The following is an 18,731-nucleotide window of genomic DNA, read 5'->3' on the forward strand; positions in this document are numbered from 1 at the left end:
CCGTGAAGCACAAAACAGAAGATGAAAGAAAGTCTTTGTTTTTTACCATCAGTAGCTGAAGTTCATCCATTTTGTTGTACAGTGAACGTACGTTGGAGAGGAAAAAGCTTGGAAGCACTGTTCGGATCCCGCGTCTGCGTAGGCGTACTAGAGCCCCCGACGGTTTACCCCTTGAGCGGCGTTTCGCTGCTTGAGCAAAGCCTAGCACGGCATTGACTAGAATGCCTACTAATTCTGCCGCTGGAAGCAGAAAAGTAGGAATTAAATCCACAGGAGTTGTTTCCCTGATATATAAAAGTTCGTCTCTTGTTAGAGAACTCCGAAAATCTTGGCAAAACACTGATCTGACAGACAAAACAAGACAAAACAGGGCGCACCGACCGGCTGAGGCTACCATCATCGGCGCCATCTTCGCACCAGCACGGGTGTGCTGAATAGCAGGACTCTCTCACCAGCACTGGTGTGATGAACAGTAGGCCCCTCTCACCAGCACGGGTGTGATGAACAGTAGGCCTCTCTCACCAGCACGGGTGTGTTGAACAGCAGGCCCCTCTCACCAGCACGGGTGTGCTGAACAGCAGGCCCCTCTCACCAACACGGGTGTGATGAACAGCAGGCCCCTCTCACCAGCACGGGTGTGATGAACAGTAGGCCTCTCTCACCAGCACGGGTGTGCTGAACAGCAGGCCCCTCTCACCAGCAGAGGTGTGTTGAACAGCAGGCCCCTCTCACCAACACGGGTGTGATGAACAGCAGGCCCCTCTCACCAGCACGGGTGTGTTGAACAGCAGGCTCCTCTCACCAGCACAGGTGTGATTAACAGCAGGCCCCTCTCACCAGCACGGGTGTGCTGAACATCAGGCCCCTCTCACCAGCACGGGTGTGCTGAACAGCAGGCCCCTCTCACCAGCACGGGTGTGCTGAACAGCAGGCCTCTCTCACCAACACGGGTGTGATGAACAGCAGGCCTCTCTCACCAGCACGGGTGTGCTGAACAGCAGGCCCCTCTCACCAGCAGGGGCGTGTTGAACAGCAGGCCCCTCTCACCAACACGGGTGTGATGAACAGCAGGCCCCTCTCACCAGCACGGGTGTGTTGAACAGCAGGCCCCTCTCACCAGCACAGGTGTGATGAACAGCAGGCCCCTCTCACCAGCACGGGTGTGATGAACAGCAGGCCTCTCTCACCAGCACGGGTGTGCTGAACAGCAGGCCTCTCTCACCAACACGGGTGTGATGAACAGCAGGCCCCTCTCACCAGCACGGGTGTGCTGAACAGCAGGCCCCTCTCACCAGCACGGGTGTGCTGAACAGTAGGCCCCTCAACACGGGCGGGTGTGCTGAACAGGAGGCCTCTCTCACCAGCACGGATGTGCTGAACAGCAGGCCCCTCAACAGCAGGCCTCTCTCACCAGCACAGGTGTGCTGAACAGCAGTCCCCTCAACAGTAGGCCTCTCTCACCAGCACGGCTGTGCTGAACAGCAGGCCCCTCAACAGCAGGCCCCTCTCACCAGCACGGGTGTGCTGAACAGCAGGCCTCTCACCAGCACGGGTGTGCTGAACAGCAGGCCCCAAGAACACCATCCCCACCGTCAAACATGGAGGTGGAAATATGCTTTGGGGGTGTTTTTCTGCTAAGGGGACAGGACAACTTCACCGCATCAAAGGGACGATGGATGGGGCCATGTACCGTCAAATCTTGGGTGAGAACCTCCTTCCCTCAGCCAGGGCATTGAAAATGGGTCGTGGATGGGTATTTCAGCATGACAATGACCCAAAACACACAGCCAAGGCAACAAAGGAGTGGCTCAAGAAGAAGCACATTAAGGTCCTGGAGTGGCCTAGCCAGTCTCCAGACCTTAATCCCATAGATAATCTGTGGAGGGAGCTGAAGGTTCGAGTTGCCAAACGTCAGCCTCGAAACCTTCATGACTTTGAGAAGATCTGCAAAGAGAAGTGGAACAAAAATCCCTCCTGAGATGTGTGCAAACCTGGTGGCCAACTACAAGAAACGTCTGACCTCTGTGATTGCCAACAAGGGTTTTGCCACCAAGTACTGTCATGTTTTGCAGAGGGGTCAAATACTTATTTCCCTCATTAAAATGCAAATCAATTCATAACATTTTTGACATGCGTTTTTCTGGATTTTTTTGTTGTTATTCTGTCTCTCACTGTTCAAATAAACCTACCATTAAAATTATAGACTGATAATTTCTTTGTTAGTGGGCAAACGTACAAAATCAGCAGGGGATCAAATACTTTTTTCCCTCACTGTAGCTCAGTGGGCCTTACCTGGTAAAATAAATAGTTTAGTTAGTTTTAGTTAGTTTATATGCTGGGGGATTTTAGTGCCATCATCGGTGACCAGGCTGAGATCATCACCCCACTGCACTTGAGAGCCCGGTTGAATCACGGTGGTTGCGCAACTGAAACCCGGACTGGAACCCAGGATCTCAGCGGTGCCGGCTCAGCGTCTTGCACCCCCCATGTCACCGCGGCCTCCCCCCATTGTTCCGCACTCAACGCAATTCTCAGTGAGGCGGCAGAAGAGTTTGTCTGGAAGATGGATGGGGACCAGTCCATCATCATCAACATCATCATAAATTTCGATTTAAAGCTTTCGTGACTGCAAGGATTCATCTTCTTTGGTTCTTTCGGTAAAGTCACGTAGAATGAGAATAAAATAATAAATTGATAAAATAAAATAACGCAATAATATTCTCAGACAGTCTCGTCCCTTCACCTGATGAAGGCCGCTTGTGTTGTGGCCGAAATGTCGTGAGGACACTCCTCCAGACAGTCTCGTCCCTTCACCTGATGAAGGCCGCTTGTGTTGTGGCTGAAACGTCGTGAGAATATTATTGTGTTATTTAATTTTTTCAATTTATTATTTTATTCTTATTCTACGTGACGTTACCGAAAGAACCAAAGAAGAACATCATCATAAGTCATGGTCTATCTGCTGGTGGATGAAGTCCCTTCCACGCCGTTACCATTTCTTATAAAACCACGATGCCACCAATTCTATCTCCTTATCAGTGGTCAAAGTCAGAAGATCTCTGGGTTTGATCTTCCACAAAGCTCGTGGTCCACCCTAAATTGCATCCACTGCACAAACCATGGTAGTAGTTGCGGATACCGGATGCAAAAAAGTAAAATGTTAAACTCTCCAGGAGTATGCGACTGTTGTCATCAAGAACAGACCGTAACAACGTATAATGACGCAATGCCCCGATCCACAAATATGAAGAAGGGGAAAGAAGAATGTTCTTCTGGGTGTCGCGATCAATCAATCTCTCCGAGCCAGGAATCCTGGATAGGTCTGGTTCTCCGCATCAGCTAGCGCGATGATCCATGAGCAGCACTAGATCTGACGCCGACGCTCAACCGCAGGACCAGCCGAGCCGGAACGTCCACTTGAACACGAGCTACGTGCCCCGAATAGGCCCGGGTGATGGTGTCGGATGAGGAGCTCCTCTGGGTTGGGGAGACTCGGTGTGGGCTTTTCACGGTGACAATTTGTGTCTCCTGGCTTCTGTCGGACCACCTGATGATGATCCCAAGGACGATGGCCTGCCGATGGACAACGCCTATCAGAAGCCTCCAGATGTTTGGTGTTGGACACGGGCAGTGTCCAGGTAACTTCTAGATCGAAATTAAAATTCAAACCCCTTGGGTTCATTAGCGGTGCCGGCTCAGCATCTTTGGCTTCTAAGCCATCCGGCCACCTAGTTTTTTTATCTTGATAGGCACCAGTCCATCATCAGCAGCAGTCAGTCATGATCTGTCATGCTGGATGAAGGACCTCCATACACCATCGCCTTCCTTGGGGTACCGCAAAATCTCTCGCGGGCGGCAAAAACCCCCGGGTTCGATGTCGATGGCTCCCCACCGTTGACCTCTGAGCCTCCGGGCCACCTGGCTCTCATGTTGATTGATGTCTGTACACTCACATACACACACACACACGTGGCTCCGGCTACGGTCCAGCTGCTGCCAGGAGGCCGCCGGCCGCGGGTCATTGAGGTCGCGGGCAGCCTTCATGGCCTTGTTAAAAGCCGAATCGTCCGCCGGTTTTGTTGCTCGCCAGCACTTCCGACACAGGCTTGTTGATCGGCAACTCGAGCGTTCCTTTTGCCATCTTCCCTAATTATAATACCACCACTAGAATGAATAATAAATTACCGTGCAGCTTTGCTGCGATCAGTCATCAGGTGTTTGTGTGCGTGTGTGTGCACAGTTCGTCGTGGGAAGCAGCGGCGTAGCAGTTAGCCCGCTGCACTAAAAACCTGGTGACCCGAGTTCAATTCCCGCTCACGGCCAACACCAGTGACAATTATCTGAACCCGATCCTGGGGCCTCCGCTAGGTCGACTCAGCCTCAAAATCAGTACCTGGAGCGGTGTGCAAAACATCGCCACTAGGGAGGCAAAGGCGGCCGGCCATGGTGCTTGCCACCCACCCACCCCCTCGTGTGCCATTCTTGCCTGCATAGGCGCTACTCGGGGTCTTTGACATCCCCACTGTGAATGAAGTCACGGGGTCTTTGACGTCCCCACTGTGAATGAGATCACGGGGTCTTTGACGTCCCCACTGTGAATGAAGTCACGAGGTCTTTGACGTCCCCACTGTGAATGAAGTCACGGGGTCTTTGACGTCCCCACTGTGAATGAAGTCACGGGGTCTTTGACAATCCCCACTGTGAATGCAGTCACGGGGTCTTTGATGTCCCCAATGTGAATGAAGTCACGGGGTCTTTGACGTCCCCACCGTGAATGAAGTCACGGGATCGTTGACGTCCCAATTGTGAAGTGAACGTCCGCGTGCTGATGGACGATACACCACGGACGGCGTGACAGTGAGAGGCACCACTGGATTTGCTGTCACAGAGGACCCCGGTTCGATTCCATCTCTTGACGCGGGAGTTGAAGTGACGGAGGGATTAGGGAGGGGGCAAATTTCTCAAGTCCCCGCACCCCCCCCCACCGCTGTCCACCCTTCTTGAGTATAAATGGGATACACCCACAGCGTGAGTTGATTGGCAGGCCGTGTGTGGTGGGGTAAAGCGTGGGCACAACCACCCCTTACGAGACGTCTGCCCATTCGCGCCCTGGTAATCCGCCTTCCGCCAGCAGTGGTGCGGGACAAGGCATTGCAGGGCTGACACCGGCAGTGTTGACCCAGGGCGCACGCCGGGCTCGAAGCGTGACGCTCCGCCATGGGCGGCGATGGCGATGTTGATGGTGATGGCGATGGTGATGTTAATGGCGATGGTGATGTTGATGGCGATGTTGATGGTGACGATGATGGTGACGGCCATGGCAGCGCTGCCGCCGCTAAGGGTTAACGGGCATCTCGTCTCGATCATGCACTCGACCTTTCGGCCGACCCTCCGTCCATTAAGCGATTCTCTCACAAGTCTCTCGAGCAAGACGCTCGTTTATTTTTTAATTTCAAGCAGCGGCCCCCTTTCATGTTTAATGCATCTCACGCGCCGGCCCGCTTAAAGCCGCCAAGGAAAGCGGAGTGGGTAATGATGGCGGCGCGCTGAAATAAAATAAAATAATGAGAGGCGCCGATGGACTCTCGGCAGCTTAATTAGATTTGCGATGTTTGGTGGAGCCTTAAGAATTGATGGAGCGGGTTAGGTGCCCGCTCCGAATGGAACGGGGAGATGGGATTTGTTTCCGCTTGGCACTTTCCCGACGCAAGAAGAGAGCGAGAGAGACACGCGGCGAGAGAGAGCGAGGCGAGAGAGAACGAGAGAGAGAGAGAGAGGGTGAACATTCGAATGTCGTATGGCCACCGTTGCGAAGCCTGGCAAGTGGAGCGGTGGGCCGGGTGGCGCAGAGGTCGGAGGACGCCGAGATTGTGCGTTTAAACGTCGCCGCAAGAGCCGCGTGCGATCGACATTATTTAGCGGTGTGCCACGTCGGGTCAGAGAGGTTCAGTAGACACTGAGCCGGCTCCGCTGAGAGCCTGGGTTCGAGTCCAGGTTCTCGGCCGCCCTCCGTGGTTCTCGAGCGTCGCCAGCCATTGACCTCAGTCCTGCCACTAGCGACTTGCACGCGGACAAACATAATGACAAAACGACGAATGCTAAATGAGTTTATGAAATTTAATTTTTAAAAATTGCAGCTCACTCGACGTCACTCCCGCACTTCCGATGAGAAGTTCAACATAGGTGGTGGTATGCGACTCGTATCCACGATCAGATTAACAATGATAATATTATACATACGTACAGTGAGGGAAAAAAGGATTTGATCCCCTGCTGATTTTGTATGTTTGCCCACTGACAAAGAAATGATCAGTCTATAGTTTTAATGGTAGGTTTATTTGAACAGTGAGAGACAGAATAACAACAAAATCCAGAAAAACGCATGTCAAAAATGTTATAAATTAATTTGCATTTTAATGAGGAAATAAGTATTTGACCCTCTGCAAAACATGACTTAGCACTTGGTGGCAAAACCCTTGTTGGCAATCACAGAGGTCAGACGTTTCTTGTATTTGGCCACCAGATTTGCACACATCTCAGGAGGGATTTTGACCCACTCCTCTTTGCAGATCTGCTCCAAGTCATTAAGATTTCGAGGCTGACGTTTGGCAACTCGAACCTTCAGCTCCCTCCACAGATTTTCTATGGGATTAAGGTCTGGAGACTGGCTAGGCTACTCCAGGACCTTAATGTGCTTCTTCTTGAGCCACTCCTTTGTTGCCTTGGCCGTGTGTTTTGGGTCATTGTCATGCTGGAATACCCATCCACGACCCATTTTCAATACCCTGGCTGAGGGAAGGAGGTTCTCACCCAAGATTTGACGGTACATGGCCCCGTCCATCGTCCCTTTGATGTGGTGAAATTGTCCTGTCCCCTTAGCAGAAAAACACCCCCAAAGCATAATGTTTCCACCTCCATGTTTGACGGTGGGGATGGTGTTCTTGGGATCATAAGTAGCATTCCTCCTCCAAACACGGCGAGTTAAGTTGATGCCAAAGAGCTCCATTTTGGTCTCATCTGACCACACTACTTTCACCCAGTTGTCCTCTGAATTATTCAGATGTTCATTGGCAAACTTCAGACGGGCATGTATATGTGCTTTCTTGAGCAGGGGGACCTTGCGGGCGCTGCAGGATTTCAGTCCTTCACGGCGTAGTGTGTTACCAATTGTTTTCTTGGTGACTATGGTCCCAGCTGCCTTGAGATCATTGACAAGATCCTCCCGTGTAGTTCTGGGCTGATTCCTCACCATTCTCATGATCATTGCAACACCACGAGGTGAGATCTTGTGTGGAGCCCTAGGCCGAGGGAGATTGACAGTTCTCTTGTGTTTCTTCCATTTGCGAATAATCGCACCAACTGTTGTCACCTTCCCACCAAGCTGCTTGGCAATGGTCTTGTAGCCCATTCCAGCCTTGTATAGGTCTACAATCTTGTCCCTGACATCCTTGGAGAGCTCTTTGGTCTTTAAGAGTGTGCTCCTAATCTCAGCTCGTTACCTGTATTAAAGACACCTGGGAGCCAGAAATCTTTCTGATTGAAAGGGGGTCAAATACTCATTTCCCTCAGTAAAATGCAAATCAATTTATAACATTTTTGACATGCGTTTTTCCGGATTTTTTGTTGTTATTCTGTCTCTCACTGTTCAAATAAACCTACCATTAAAATTATAGACTGATCATTTCTTTGTCAGTGGGCAAACGTACAAAATCAGCAGGTGATCAAACACTTTTTTCCCTCACTGTACATACATCCGATTCTCCAACCATGGCCTTCTGTTGAAGCCCCCGGTTAACCTTTAACAGTGGCGGATGGAAGAAGGGGGGCGAGGGGGGGGAGCTAGTGCCCCCCCCCTCGCTACCCCCCACCCCACCTCCACCTGTCGAGACCATGGACATTAGTATTTTCTTCATATTTACCAGAGAAGATATGTTGAATGTATTTATTATTAACGTAAAGGGCCCTATTTAACAAGCTAAGAACTTGGGGTAACTTGAAGATCACTGTTACCCCTCTGGGAAGGTTCCAGATCTGCCTCTGGCCTTCACTCATACACCTCCTATCTCTTTTATGTTTCTGCTGAATATTTGTTTCCGTCTGTCGTTCGCCTGAGCGTGTATATATTTTATCTCTGTCCTGTTTGATTCTATATTTATTTCCTCCATGGCTGTGGTGTGCAGTCCTCTGAATGTTGGTCGATACGCCCTCGAAACAGCGTGTTTGGACTCCCCAGTCCTACATAGTAATGCTGATTGATGGTGTTGGTCTAAAAAGCCAATAGGCCGATGAGCTAAACACTATTACTATTTATATGTGGATAGATACCTCGAAGGTTTTTTCCCCTCTATTTGATTTTACCCATAATGCTCTACGGCGACGCTTTGTGAGTTTATACACAACATTGCTTTTTGCGTTGAACGGGGCCACATAGTTGCATACAGAGTGCCCTTGCCAATGACGCCTGGAAAACCGACAGCCTGACACTGCTGATGAGTCTCAGAATGTTGAAACCGGTTTACAGTGAGTCCACCGAGGCTGGTGGACTCACTCGGATTTCTGTCTACATCTGGGGAGAGCGAGAGACGGAGGACAGGGTTCCGCTCACACCTTGCCCGTTACCCACGGTGGAATGCTGTAGGGTTAAGCGCTTGAGGTGCGGACAAAAGCCAGGAGACAAACGATAGCGACACAGCCAAAATATTTGCCCAGCTGTCCACGGTAAGCACAACAGCATCAGTCACAACGCCCCGCCGGGCACCGGGCGTTGGCAACGTCGCCACGGCGCTTGTGCCAAGGCTGGGTGCAGTTTTTTTTTGCGAGCCGAGTGGGAATCGGCGCAGGTGCCGTTGTTTTGAGTGAATTGACCCGCGTCAGTGACTGGGGTGACACGCACATCCAAGACGGAGTTGGCTCCCCGTCCCCTTCCCCCCACCATGTCGCCCCACAGACCAGGGAGGCAAGTGCTGTTAGCGAGCGCCTTTTAGGCCGACATGGCTGACACGGAGGAGCGGTTCAAACATGAGTGGCTACTGATATCAGCTGTTACGAGGAATGGGTCTGAGCTTGCTACTGGGTTTGGAGCTCAGTACGCTAACCACTCTGTCTGTCACTGCTCCTCCAACGATGCATACTGACATTCAAAAAAGACAGAGATCCCCCGTATAGCATCAACAGACTGTTGAGGCAAGTGCTGTTAGCGAGCACCTATGAAGGCCAGAACTGCACACGAGGGGGTGGATGGCCAGCACTACACCCGGCCGTCTTTGTCTCCCCAGTGGCAATAGTTTTTACACATCGCACCAGGTACTCAATTGAGGCTGAGTCTACCTAGGGGAGGAGGCCCAGGATAGGTTCCGATAATCGTCACTGGTGTTGGCCTTGAGCGGGAATCGAACTAGGGTCGCCGTGTTCGTAGCACAGCATGCTAACCGCTGCACTATCACTCCCCGCTGACATACAGGCAAACGCACACACGTGCGTGCACACACACATGCACATACACACGGACGCACGCACACACTGCACACACACGGTGACAAGTAGCCCATGAGCCAAGGGGGTTTGTCGGTACCACCTGGGGTGGCAAATGCTACCACTTTCCACCATGAGGAGTGTCCACCATGGGCCATGTTTGCCTTGGGCAGTGTCCAACATGAACAGAAGTCTTTGCGTATGTTATATACACACACACACACACACTTCTTAGTTGTCTTATTCCCCAGATGTTTCATATCAAATTACCTTTTTCCCCAATACGAACATTTCTACCTAACCTTTTACGGTCCCCTTCTTTGGGCACCTTAAGAGCAAAGCTACCGCACAGCCCTTGCTATCGCAGATATTCGTGGTCGAGAGATAAAATGGCTCAATAAAATCATTGGTAGCTTTTGCCACCCTGGCAGGTACCGGATAAGCCATTTTTGGCCCCGTGGGCCCCAAGGAACCAAAGCGACCGACCGCGCCGGGTAATGGTGGCGGCGTCGGCTGAGCGCCCCTTCCTCTCGCTCACAATTACGAGCGCCGCTCGCCTCTGCCGGTGTCCGCGGGGACAGTTTCACGGCACGCCACCGCCGCAACTTCCCACGGCGAGCGAGAAGCGCGTTGTTGGCTGCCTCTCAGCCGAAGGATGAGAGCGGTGCCGTTGAGCGCCGGTGACGGGGATTTTGCCTTTAGTGGAGCAAACGACGGGGGAGATCGGAACGAGGGATGGAAAACGAGAGGGGGAACGAAAGCATCGCGGGATCACCCAACGCCGGATTCGGCGTCAAGGCGATCAACTTGCGCGAACGAGCTCCGATGAAGGCCCGAGCGACGGCGTGAGTTGCCGCGGCGAGACGACGCTCGGCGGTGGCTGCCGTCCGCCAACCCCGAGGGGTTCCTAGCCACACGCTCATCGAGGCCCCCACCCGCTGCTCCCCACGCGACTTTTTGTTCCGCCCGGAAAACCGTGGCGGCTCCCATCAACCGCCTCGGAACGGCACCTCTCTCTTCCACGCGTGGTGGTGGGCGGGTGGGGGCAGGGGGCCACCTCCCCCCTCACCAACCACGGTGCAGGGACCGAGGCCACCAGAACCACACCGTGCACCACGTCGCGGCGATCGATGGCAACGGTCGACTGGGCCTGCGGTCCCCCGGCGGACTGGGTAGCGTTATGAAAAATAAGAATGGGTTTTTACCCTTTCTGGCAATAAAACCGGTAGATACCCTTGCATGTTTTGCCACAAGTACTGTGTGGTTAGCGCAGACTTTGATTCCTTGCAAAATGTATCTATTTGGACGTCTTAACGCATGTTTTATTGCCAGAAAGGGTAAAAACCTGTTCTTATTTTTCATACTTTGAAACTGCTAAAACGGTGCCAAGGAGAGCGCTAGTGGCACTAATGTAGAAGCTGTTATCACGTGGCTCACAACGCTCGTGCCTGGAGGTGTAGTTTACACATACTCGCCTTGCACCATGAGAAGAAACGTCTGCTTATAGCCCCTGCCTGAGCCATGGGTGGAATATTCCACATTACTATGGCGGGGGACGAGTCTTTCCATAAGACAGCCACAGTGGCGAGATGTTAACTACCTCGCTTGGTATACAGGAGGTTGTCGGTTCAATCCTAACCCTGATGCCTGCTGTTAATTTGGAGTTTGCACGTCTCTCTCTCTCTCTCTCCCCGTGGTCGTGTGGATTTTCTCCGGGTCCTCTGGGTTTTTTTCGTTCCGCATTTAAAATCTACAACACGCGTTTAGAGTATTTGGCTGCTTTAAATTTCCACACGATAAGCCACTTCGTTGAGCTTTCATTTGTGATAGCCAGGTCGCTTGTGAAAAAATATATATATATATAGCTCAGTAGGCCTTACATGGTAAACTTCCCTACAAAGTGTATATTTTAAAAAAATGTGAGCCCAGAGAGATGATGGGCCAAGTCGACCACCCACCAGGATTTGACCTCTCGACCTTTCCAATTGGGAGCCGCTCACTCTGCCGCTGAGCAACGTGGATTGATCGTGGATGGTGGTGATGGCGACTGTCTGGGCTCCTCCCACACGAAGCCAAACTCTCACGAACGGAATTGGCCAAATTTTACGTGCATGATTTTTGCGACCATTGTTATTCAGGACAGCCACTGTTGACTTCCCCACACACTTCTGGCAAACGCCTGATGATGCCGGTTGCAATCACCAGCAAGACGTCGTACTCAGTGGTAAATGTTGTGAATTAGAATCAGAATGTGTATTTATACTTGAGGAATCCGATGAGCTACAAAGCTCTTTCACGGATGTCCCGTAGGGACAGGTCAGAAAAATTACAACAAAAAATACAAAAACACGATCGGAGTGTTAAATATAGAAACGGTAAGCAAATGACAAAACAAACAAAAAATAATTTTACCAGGTACAGCCCACTGAACTATTTTTTTTCTTTCAGAAACGACCTGGCCACGAATGATAGCTCAACAAAGTGGCTTATAATGTCGACATTTAAGCAGTGGTAATGAATTGGCACGTTCTGTTCACGTGACAAACCTTACTAATTGTCTGTGTCGGGTGGAGGTGGGCATACGACACAGTAACATTCACCCGATCTAACAAAGGAGAAAAAAAAAACCACAACCGTTATCACGGAATTGGCCAAACATAACAGTGTAGCAGGGCCCTCTTAAAACACGTGGTTTTGAGACTCACTGAGACTTTGCTGAGTAACAAAAATAAACCTCAACGCACTCGTCAATAACACCGTGTGTGTGTGTGGCCTTTAAAAGGGAACAAAAATATACACAAGCGACGTACGGGCAACGGCAACTTGTTCACGGCGTGATAAAATAAGAAGATGTTTGACCCTTTCTGGCAATAAAACAGGTGTGTTAAGATGTTCAAACAGCAAATAGAAATCTTTTGCACGGCATCAAGTCTGCAGTAACCACACGTGTACTTGTGGTGAACATGCAAATAAAACATGCTCTCATAGTGTATGCATTGTCTTTGAAACCGATTCGCCTGCAACCAGAGACGGCAGCCTTCTTTAGGGCCTAGCCTCATCGCCAGCGTCAGACGAGAGAACGTCAAAAATGCGAACAGTACATTTCACCATCATTGCATTCATAGCTCGGGGTGAGCAGCTACGAAATTGGACCTTTTGTCCGGCATCACTGCTCTGGCTAACAATGGCGCGGGTAACGATGGCCCGGTTGTCTGCGAAGTCATCTCCCGTCCGTTTAACCCTCTCCCGTTCCGAGACGGCTGCAGGTCGCAGGCTTTGCGGTGTCCCGATCTCCCGCTGAATCTCGGAACGCGCAAGCGGCTCAGCGCTGTATTTTATTTAGAGAGGCGTAGCAGCGCCGTCGTTTTCAAAGACATTGTTCGCAATGGAGGTTTTGTTTGGGTTAGATCGCGTAAATATATGAATGTGTCATGAAACCCGCAACCACCCAACACGGCCAACTAGTAAGGGTTGTCGTGTGAACAGAACGTGTATATATTTACGCAATCTAACCCCCCCGAAAAAAAAACCTCGTGGATGATATTGGTCGCGAAAGCCTACGTGTTAAAAAGACATTGTTACTCGCCGCACAGAACCGTAGCGACGCGACCGCTGCACTCTACGATAGCCGGCGCCAAACTGCGCCGCGCAAACTCTCGCATGGCCCTGTGGGATCCTCGGTACGTCCTCCGACACGGTAAAGTTATCGGAATGTGAAAGGGTTAATCCCAAAGCAAAAAAAAGTACCCTCTTGTGATGTCAAGCCTGCTCGTGAAGACCCGCGTGTTGTTCGGTGTGTGCTGGCGCCCACGCCCCTTGAGCTGCTATGTCCTCCTCTGCTCTCTCTTTAACAGGAGCCTCACCCTCCCGAGCGCGAGCCCAGCCCCGTGGTGGCAGGTGAGAGCCCGGCGTCTGTAATGAGGCGTCTGCCTCGCATTGATCCATCCACACAGCCCAGCGATGAGCTTGTTTCTGAGATGTATAATAATAATAAGATGTACCGTCGTGTTTGTACCGCTTCTCTGGATTATAACAAAGACCGCGATCTTTTAAAATCTATCCCTCCGATTTTATCCCCGTTCCGCTATCGGCATCAGGGAATGAAGAATCCAATCGGAACTGGAGTTTGCGTCTTCTCGCTCCCCATGGTCACCTTTTTTTTCTCCGGGTCATCCGTTTTTTTTTCCCCCCACATTTAGAATCAACGTGCGTTTACTGTATATCTGATTGCGGCTAACCCGCTGAAATAAAAACATGTTTCATCGTTTTTTTTTTTTAGTACCTTTGAAATGTTCAAATCCTCGTATACGTGCAGCTACCACACCTGTAATCCACAGTTTTCAGCCAACCTGCTCACTTCGCGCGCGTTAAGGGGGGTCGAACCCACCATGCAGCAGCGGATCGACGCGCGCCCGCTTAACGTGCGGACGTGAAGTTCCCCACCGGCACCGCTCGGCGTGCACGGGCGCGCGTCGAGCGGTGTCGCCCTCTCCGGCGAGGCGCTTTAATCACGGTGACCCGCCGTGACCCTTCCTAATCAGGGCGGTTGTTATTCGGCACGGTGTAATTTTGCAGAGGCGAAAGAGCCGCGTGGCCAACCTCCCAGCGAAGACTCCTGCTCCGTGGATTACAGCCAGGCACCAGAACCACCCCCCCCATCCACCCTCCACAACCCAACCCTGGGAGGGGAGACTTTGAACTCGAGACTAAAAATATAACTTGAGGTGTAACCGCACGCTGGCTCGGAGGCTTCAGGGGCTCTAATACGATGTCGGTGCACGGCGATGCAGCGGAACGGGTTAGAATCCAGGTTACGGCTGCCCGACCTTAATTAAACTGTAAAAAAAAAATTGGTTCTTACACAAGACAAAGATCCCCCCTATAGCCTTCACATACTTTTTGGGGCGAGTGCTGTTTGCGGGCACCTACGAGGGCCGGCACGGCACACGTGATTCTGTGCCGCCTGTGTAATAATCTCGACAGCACGGGTACCCATTCGATTAAGAATGGACACTGCCCATCCAGTGGTGTAAATGGGTTTCACCGCAGTTAGTTGAGCGGCAGATTGTGGTGGTGGGGAAAAACGTGGTCGGTGGGGGGGGGGGCACGGTGTGTCTGTGGGGGATCTTGAAGATGGCGAGGTTGACCAGAGCTGGACCTTGTTGCAGAGCTTCACGGTTCGACTCCGGCGGCAGCCCTGGTCAATACCGGGGGCGTTCTAAACGTGAAAATACCTCAGGCCGTCCGCTTCGCTCACAGGGGACGTTAAAGGTCCTGTGACGTTCGAAACAAGCAGGCCCATTGTGTGCCGGCGTCATGATCCCAACTTTTTGGAAAATTTGGAAAATGAATCCATAAAAATTACTCGGTTAGGATTATACATGGCAATCATCGCCCCATACATAGCGATAAAAAAAACTTAACTTGGCAGGATCCTCTTGAAAACAAATCATGAGACTCGGCGTTGCTTTCCTGGGTAAACAAGCGTGATACATAAAACTATTAATACATATTCATATTTTGATTTAAAGCTTTCGTGACTGCAGTAATTCATATTCTTAGTTTTTTCGGTAAAGTCACGTTGAAGAGAAACAACAAAATAATAAAATATATATAAAACAATTAAAAAATTCTCACGACGTTTCGACCATAACTCAAACGGTCATCTTCAGGTGTGTTGGTTTGCATAAATAAAAAAAATTATGCAAACCAACACACCTGAAGATGACCGTTTGAGTTATGGTCGAAACGTCGTGAGAATTTTTTATTGTTTTATATATATTTTATTATTTTGTTGTTTCTCTTCAACGTGACTTTACCGAAAAAACTAAGAATACATATTCATATTCTTGATTCTTTCGGTAAAGTCACGTAGAAGGGAAACAATCAAATAATAAAATTTTCTTGTTGTGGTTTTCACACCTGATGACGATTGCTTGTGTTGCAGTCGAAACGTCGTGAGAATTTTATTGTTTTATATTTTTATTATTTTATTGTTTCCCTTCTACGTGGTGGCTTTACCGAAAGAACCAAGAATATGAATCCCTGCAGTCGCGAAAGCTTTATATGAATACATAGCTGGGTACTCGCGTCCTCACCCCGCCATCGCCCTCCTCACTACCCCCACGACCCATACCACCCCCGCCACAGGTCCCGGTGAGAGCCCAGTGCCGCAGGGCACCGTGGACGGGAGAGGGGAAGCCCGGCCTGCTGATGAGACCCAAGCAACCAGAGACCCAAGGGACAAGAGCGACACGTGGATTCACTTTGAGGACTTCTGCACGGCCTTTCAGTGAGCGGCTTCCATCGGCATCACCATCACCAATCATTGTAATCATCGCCACCACTACCGCTATTATCTTTGTCATTACCACAAGCATCATTGTCATTACCGCTACCGTCATCATTATCATCATCACTGCGATCATCATAACCACCACCACTATCATCACCATCACCACGATCGCCAGCATTACCACCATTACCAACACCACTGTCACCTCTACCAACACTACAACCTACCGCCATCATCATTACCACCGTCTCACCACCACCATCGCCACCACCACTACCAACCTTACAACCACCGCTACCACTACTACCACCACCGTCACCACTACTACAATCATTATCAGCATGTTACACTTCCCAATTCATCCTCCTCATTATCATAATCGCCTTACTATTCATCCTATTCATCATCCTAACGATGATAATCAACCATCCCATCTCTCGTTTAAGAATACAATAACAACCTCCCTTTGAGTGCAGAGAAAACGAGCGATCTAAAAAGACTAAAACCTGACAAATGAAAGCTTGAATATGAAAGGAAAACAGAAATCAATGAGCGAACGAGCGAGCGAGTGAGCGGCACTGCCGTGCGTTTAATTGCCGTGTTTGCCTTTTGTGCTGCAAGGTCCCTACTCGTCTACCACAAGCCCCACACCTACGCGTTCAACCACGACACAGGCGACATGAAGGTGGGCAGGGGGCGGGGGGGGGGACTGGGGTCAGGGGGGAGCATCGCGTGCGGACAGCCACGTGTCACACCGCCACTTTGAAGCCCGCCAATCGCACGCATTTTTATTTCTTCCGAAGAGTGTGCGTGCGTGTGCATGCGCGCGTGGCGAGGATGTCTGCGTGTGTGCGTGCGAGCGAGTTCGATACCCGCTGACGGCCAACACCAGTTGACGATTATCTGAGCCGGTTATGGGTCTACGTTAGGTCGACTCGGCCTCAAATGAGTACCTGGCGTGGTGTTTAAACATCACCACTGGGTCCTAAAGCGTTGTTGTTGGACTGTTTGTTGTTGTAACGTTCTTACCCGCCCCTACTGGACATCTGGGAAAAAGAGCTTTATAGCTCATCGGATTCCTCCAATATACATAATTATTCTGATTCTGAAACATTTTGTGCTGTTGTTTCATAAAATCCTAATAAATTAATACATTGCTACTGGGGAGACAAAGGCGGCCGGGCGTGGTGTTGCCAACCCACCCCCCCCCCCTCAGTCTGAGATCACGATATCACAGTGAGTCTTGTGACATGACAATCGGACGACTGCGAGATAATCATCGAGATCGCAGTGACATCGCGATGACATCGGCGTGACATCACCATGGTATCGTGAACCTTGAGCTCACCAGGAAGTCAAAACGAGATCAGTGGAAGATCGCCATGACGTCGCTGTGCGATCACAATGAGATTGCAACCAGATAAACTATAACATTTTTGTTTTAGTCACCAGGTAAAGTCCACTGAGCTACGTGCTCTTTTTCAGAAGCGACCTGGCCACAAATGATAACTCAACGAAGTGGCTCATCATGTGGAAATGTTTTACGGACAAATACTCGAAAACGCATGACGTTGATTCTAAATGCAGCGGGAAAAAATTGGAGGACCCGGAGAGAAATCCCCGCGACCACGGGGAGAGAGACACGCAATCGCTGAATATTCAGGCGTCAGGGTCGGGATCGAACCCACTACCTCCTGTATACCACGAGAGGTAGCTAATATCTCGCCATTGTCGAGGCCACGGTGAGTCTCGCGAGACTCACCGTGGGCCCGCATATCCACGACGATGGGGACAGTTGCATGCGTGGCGCCTCGCCCGCCCGCCCGCCCACCCACCCGCTCGCCCACCCACTCGTCCACCAGGTGTTCAATGTGCTGGGTTAATCAGCTGCCCTTCTCCTCCGTGGCGCCCCCTCCTCCGAGCCCACGCATGCTTTTTTTACGCAGTGCATGGCGGTTCAATATCATCGCCCAGCGTTGGGGTACATCGGCTACCAGGAAGAGACATTACCCACAAAGAGGGTCCCATAGACATAGCTGCTCAACCCCGGCTGTCTCTGGTGTAGGCCAATCAAGACAATGCTTATACTGTATTATCAGAGCATGTTTGTTTGCATGTTTTACCACGAGAATGTGTGGTTAATGCAGAATTGATGCCACGCAAAAAGTATCTATTTGGTGTTTGAACATCTGAAGACCTCCTGTGTTGTTGCCAGAAAGGGTTAAACCTATTCTTATCTCATCATTATCCACGACATTGTTAGATGTGGTTTTAATGGACACCCACGGCACGATTTGATCCAGCTAAGAAAATCTTTCGACAAAAATCGTGGAATTTTTGAGTCCACGTTTTAATTTGATGATTGATTGATGATTGATTTTACCAGGTAAGGCCCACTGAGCTGCATAGCTCTTTCTTCAGAAGCGACCTGGACACAAATGATAGCTCAACGAAGTGGCTTATCACGTGGACATTTACAGTAGCAGCCAAATACTCTAAACGCGTGCCGCTGATTCTAAATATGGAGAGAAAAACCGCAGCTGGAAGACTGCTAGGCGGTGAGCCGGTGTTACCAACATTTTGCTCTGCAGTCCCTTACATTCTGAGACGTTTTCAGCCAATTAGTGAGTGTTTATGCCGCCTGCGGGAGGAAACCGGAGCACCCGGAGACAACCCCCCCCCCGCGTGCGAGGGGGCAACGCTCTATCCCACAAAGAAGGGACGGTTGATGATATCGGCCCACACTTCGCTGCTGCAGCGCATTCTGTCGGCGAGCCTGGGGGGTACGGCACTTCCTCGACGCCCACCTGTACAAGGAGGGAGTCTCGCAACATTTTGCCATTTGTGCGGTGATCCACCAAGCCTCGCCGTTGCTGCCGCCACAGTGCTGGATCACAGGCAGCCACGTGCAGCGTGGCCACCCGGACGACTTGATCTTGATTAACCGCGGCAGGCAGCGAACGCT

The 18,731-nt window shown here is 50.8% G+C and overlaps 1 protein-coding gene across 3 annotated transcripts in view; it reads left to right on the plus strand.

Annotated features, from left to right (window-relative positions):
- The window catches only part of ADGB (androglobin), a 193,333-nt gene that overhangs the window by 115,497 nt on the left and 59,105 nt on the right, over nucleotides 1–18,731 (plus strand). For all 3 annotated transcript variants that reach the window (XM_032973450.2, XM_076074936.1, XM_032973475.2), the window contains 3 exons: nucleotides 13,326–13,368; nucleotides 15,622–15,763; nucleotides 16,388–16,451. In XM_032973450.2, the coding sequence (XP_032829341.2) occupies nucleotides 13,326–13,368; nucleotides 15,622–15,763; nucleotides 16,388–16,451 (249 nt within the window). The remainder of the gene's footprint in view (nucleotides 1–13,325; nucleotides 13,369–15,621; nucleotides 15,764–16,387; nucleotides 16,452–18,731) is intronic.

This window comes from Petromyzon marinus, chromosome 51, assembly GCF_048934315.1.
Source record: "Petromyzon marinus isolate PM22_M1 ecotype Great Lakes invasive population chromosome 51, UKy_Petmar_22M1.pri1.0, whole genome shotgun sequence".
Lineage (NCBI taxonomy): Eukaryota > Metazoa > Chordata > Hyperoartia > Petromyzontiformes > Petromyzontidae > Petromyzon > Petromyzon marinus.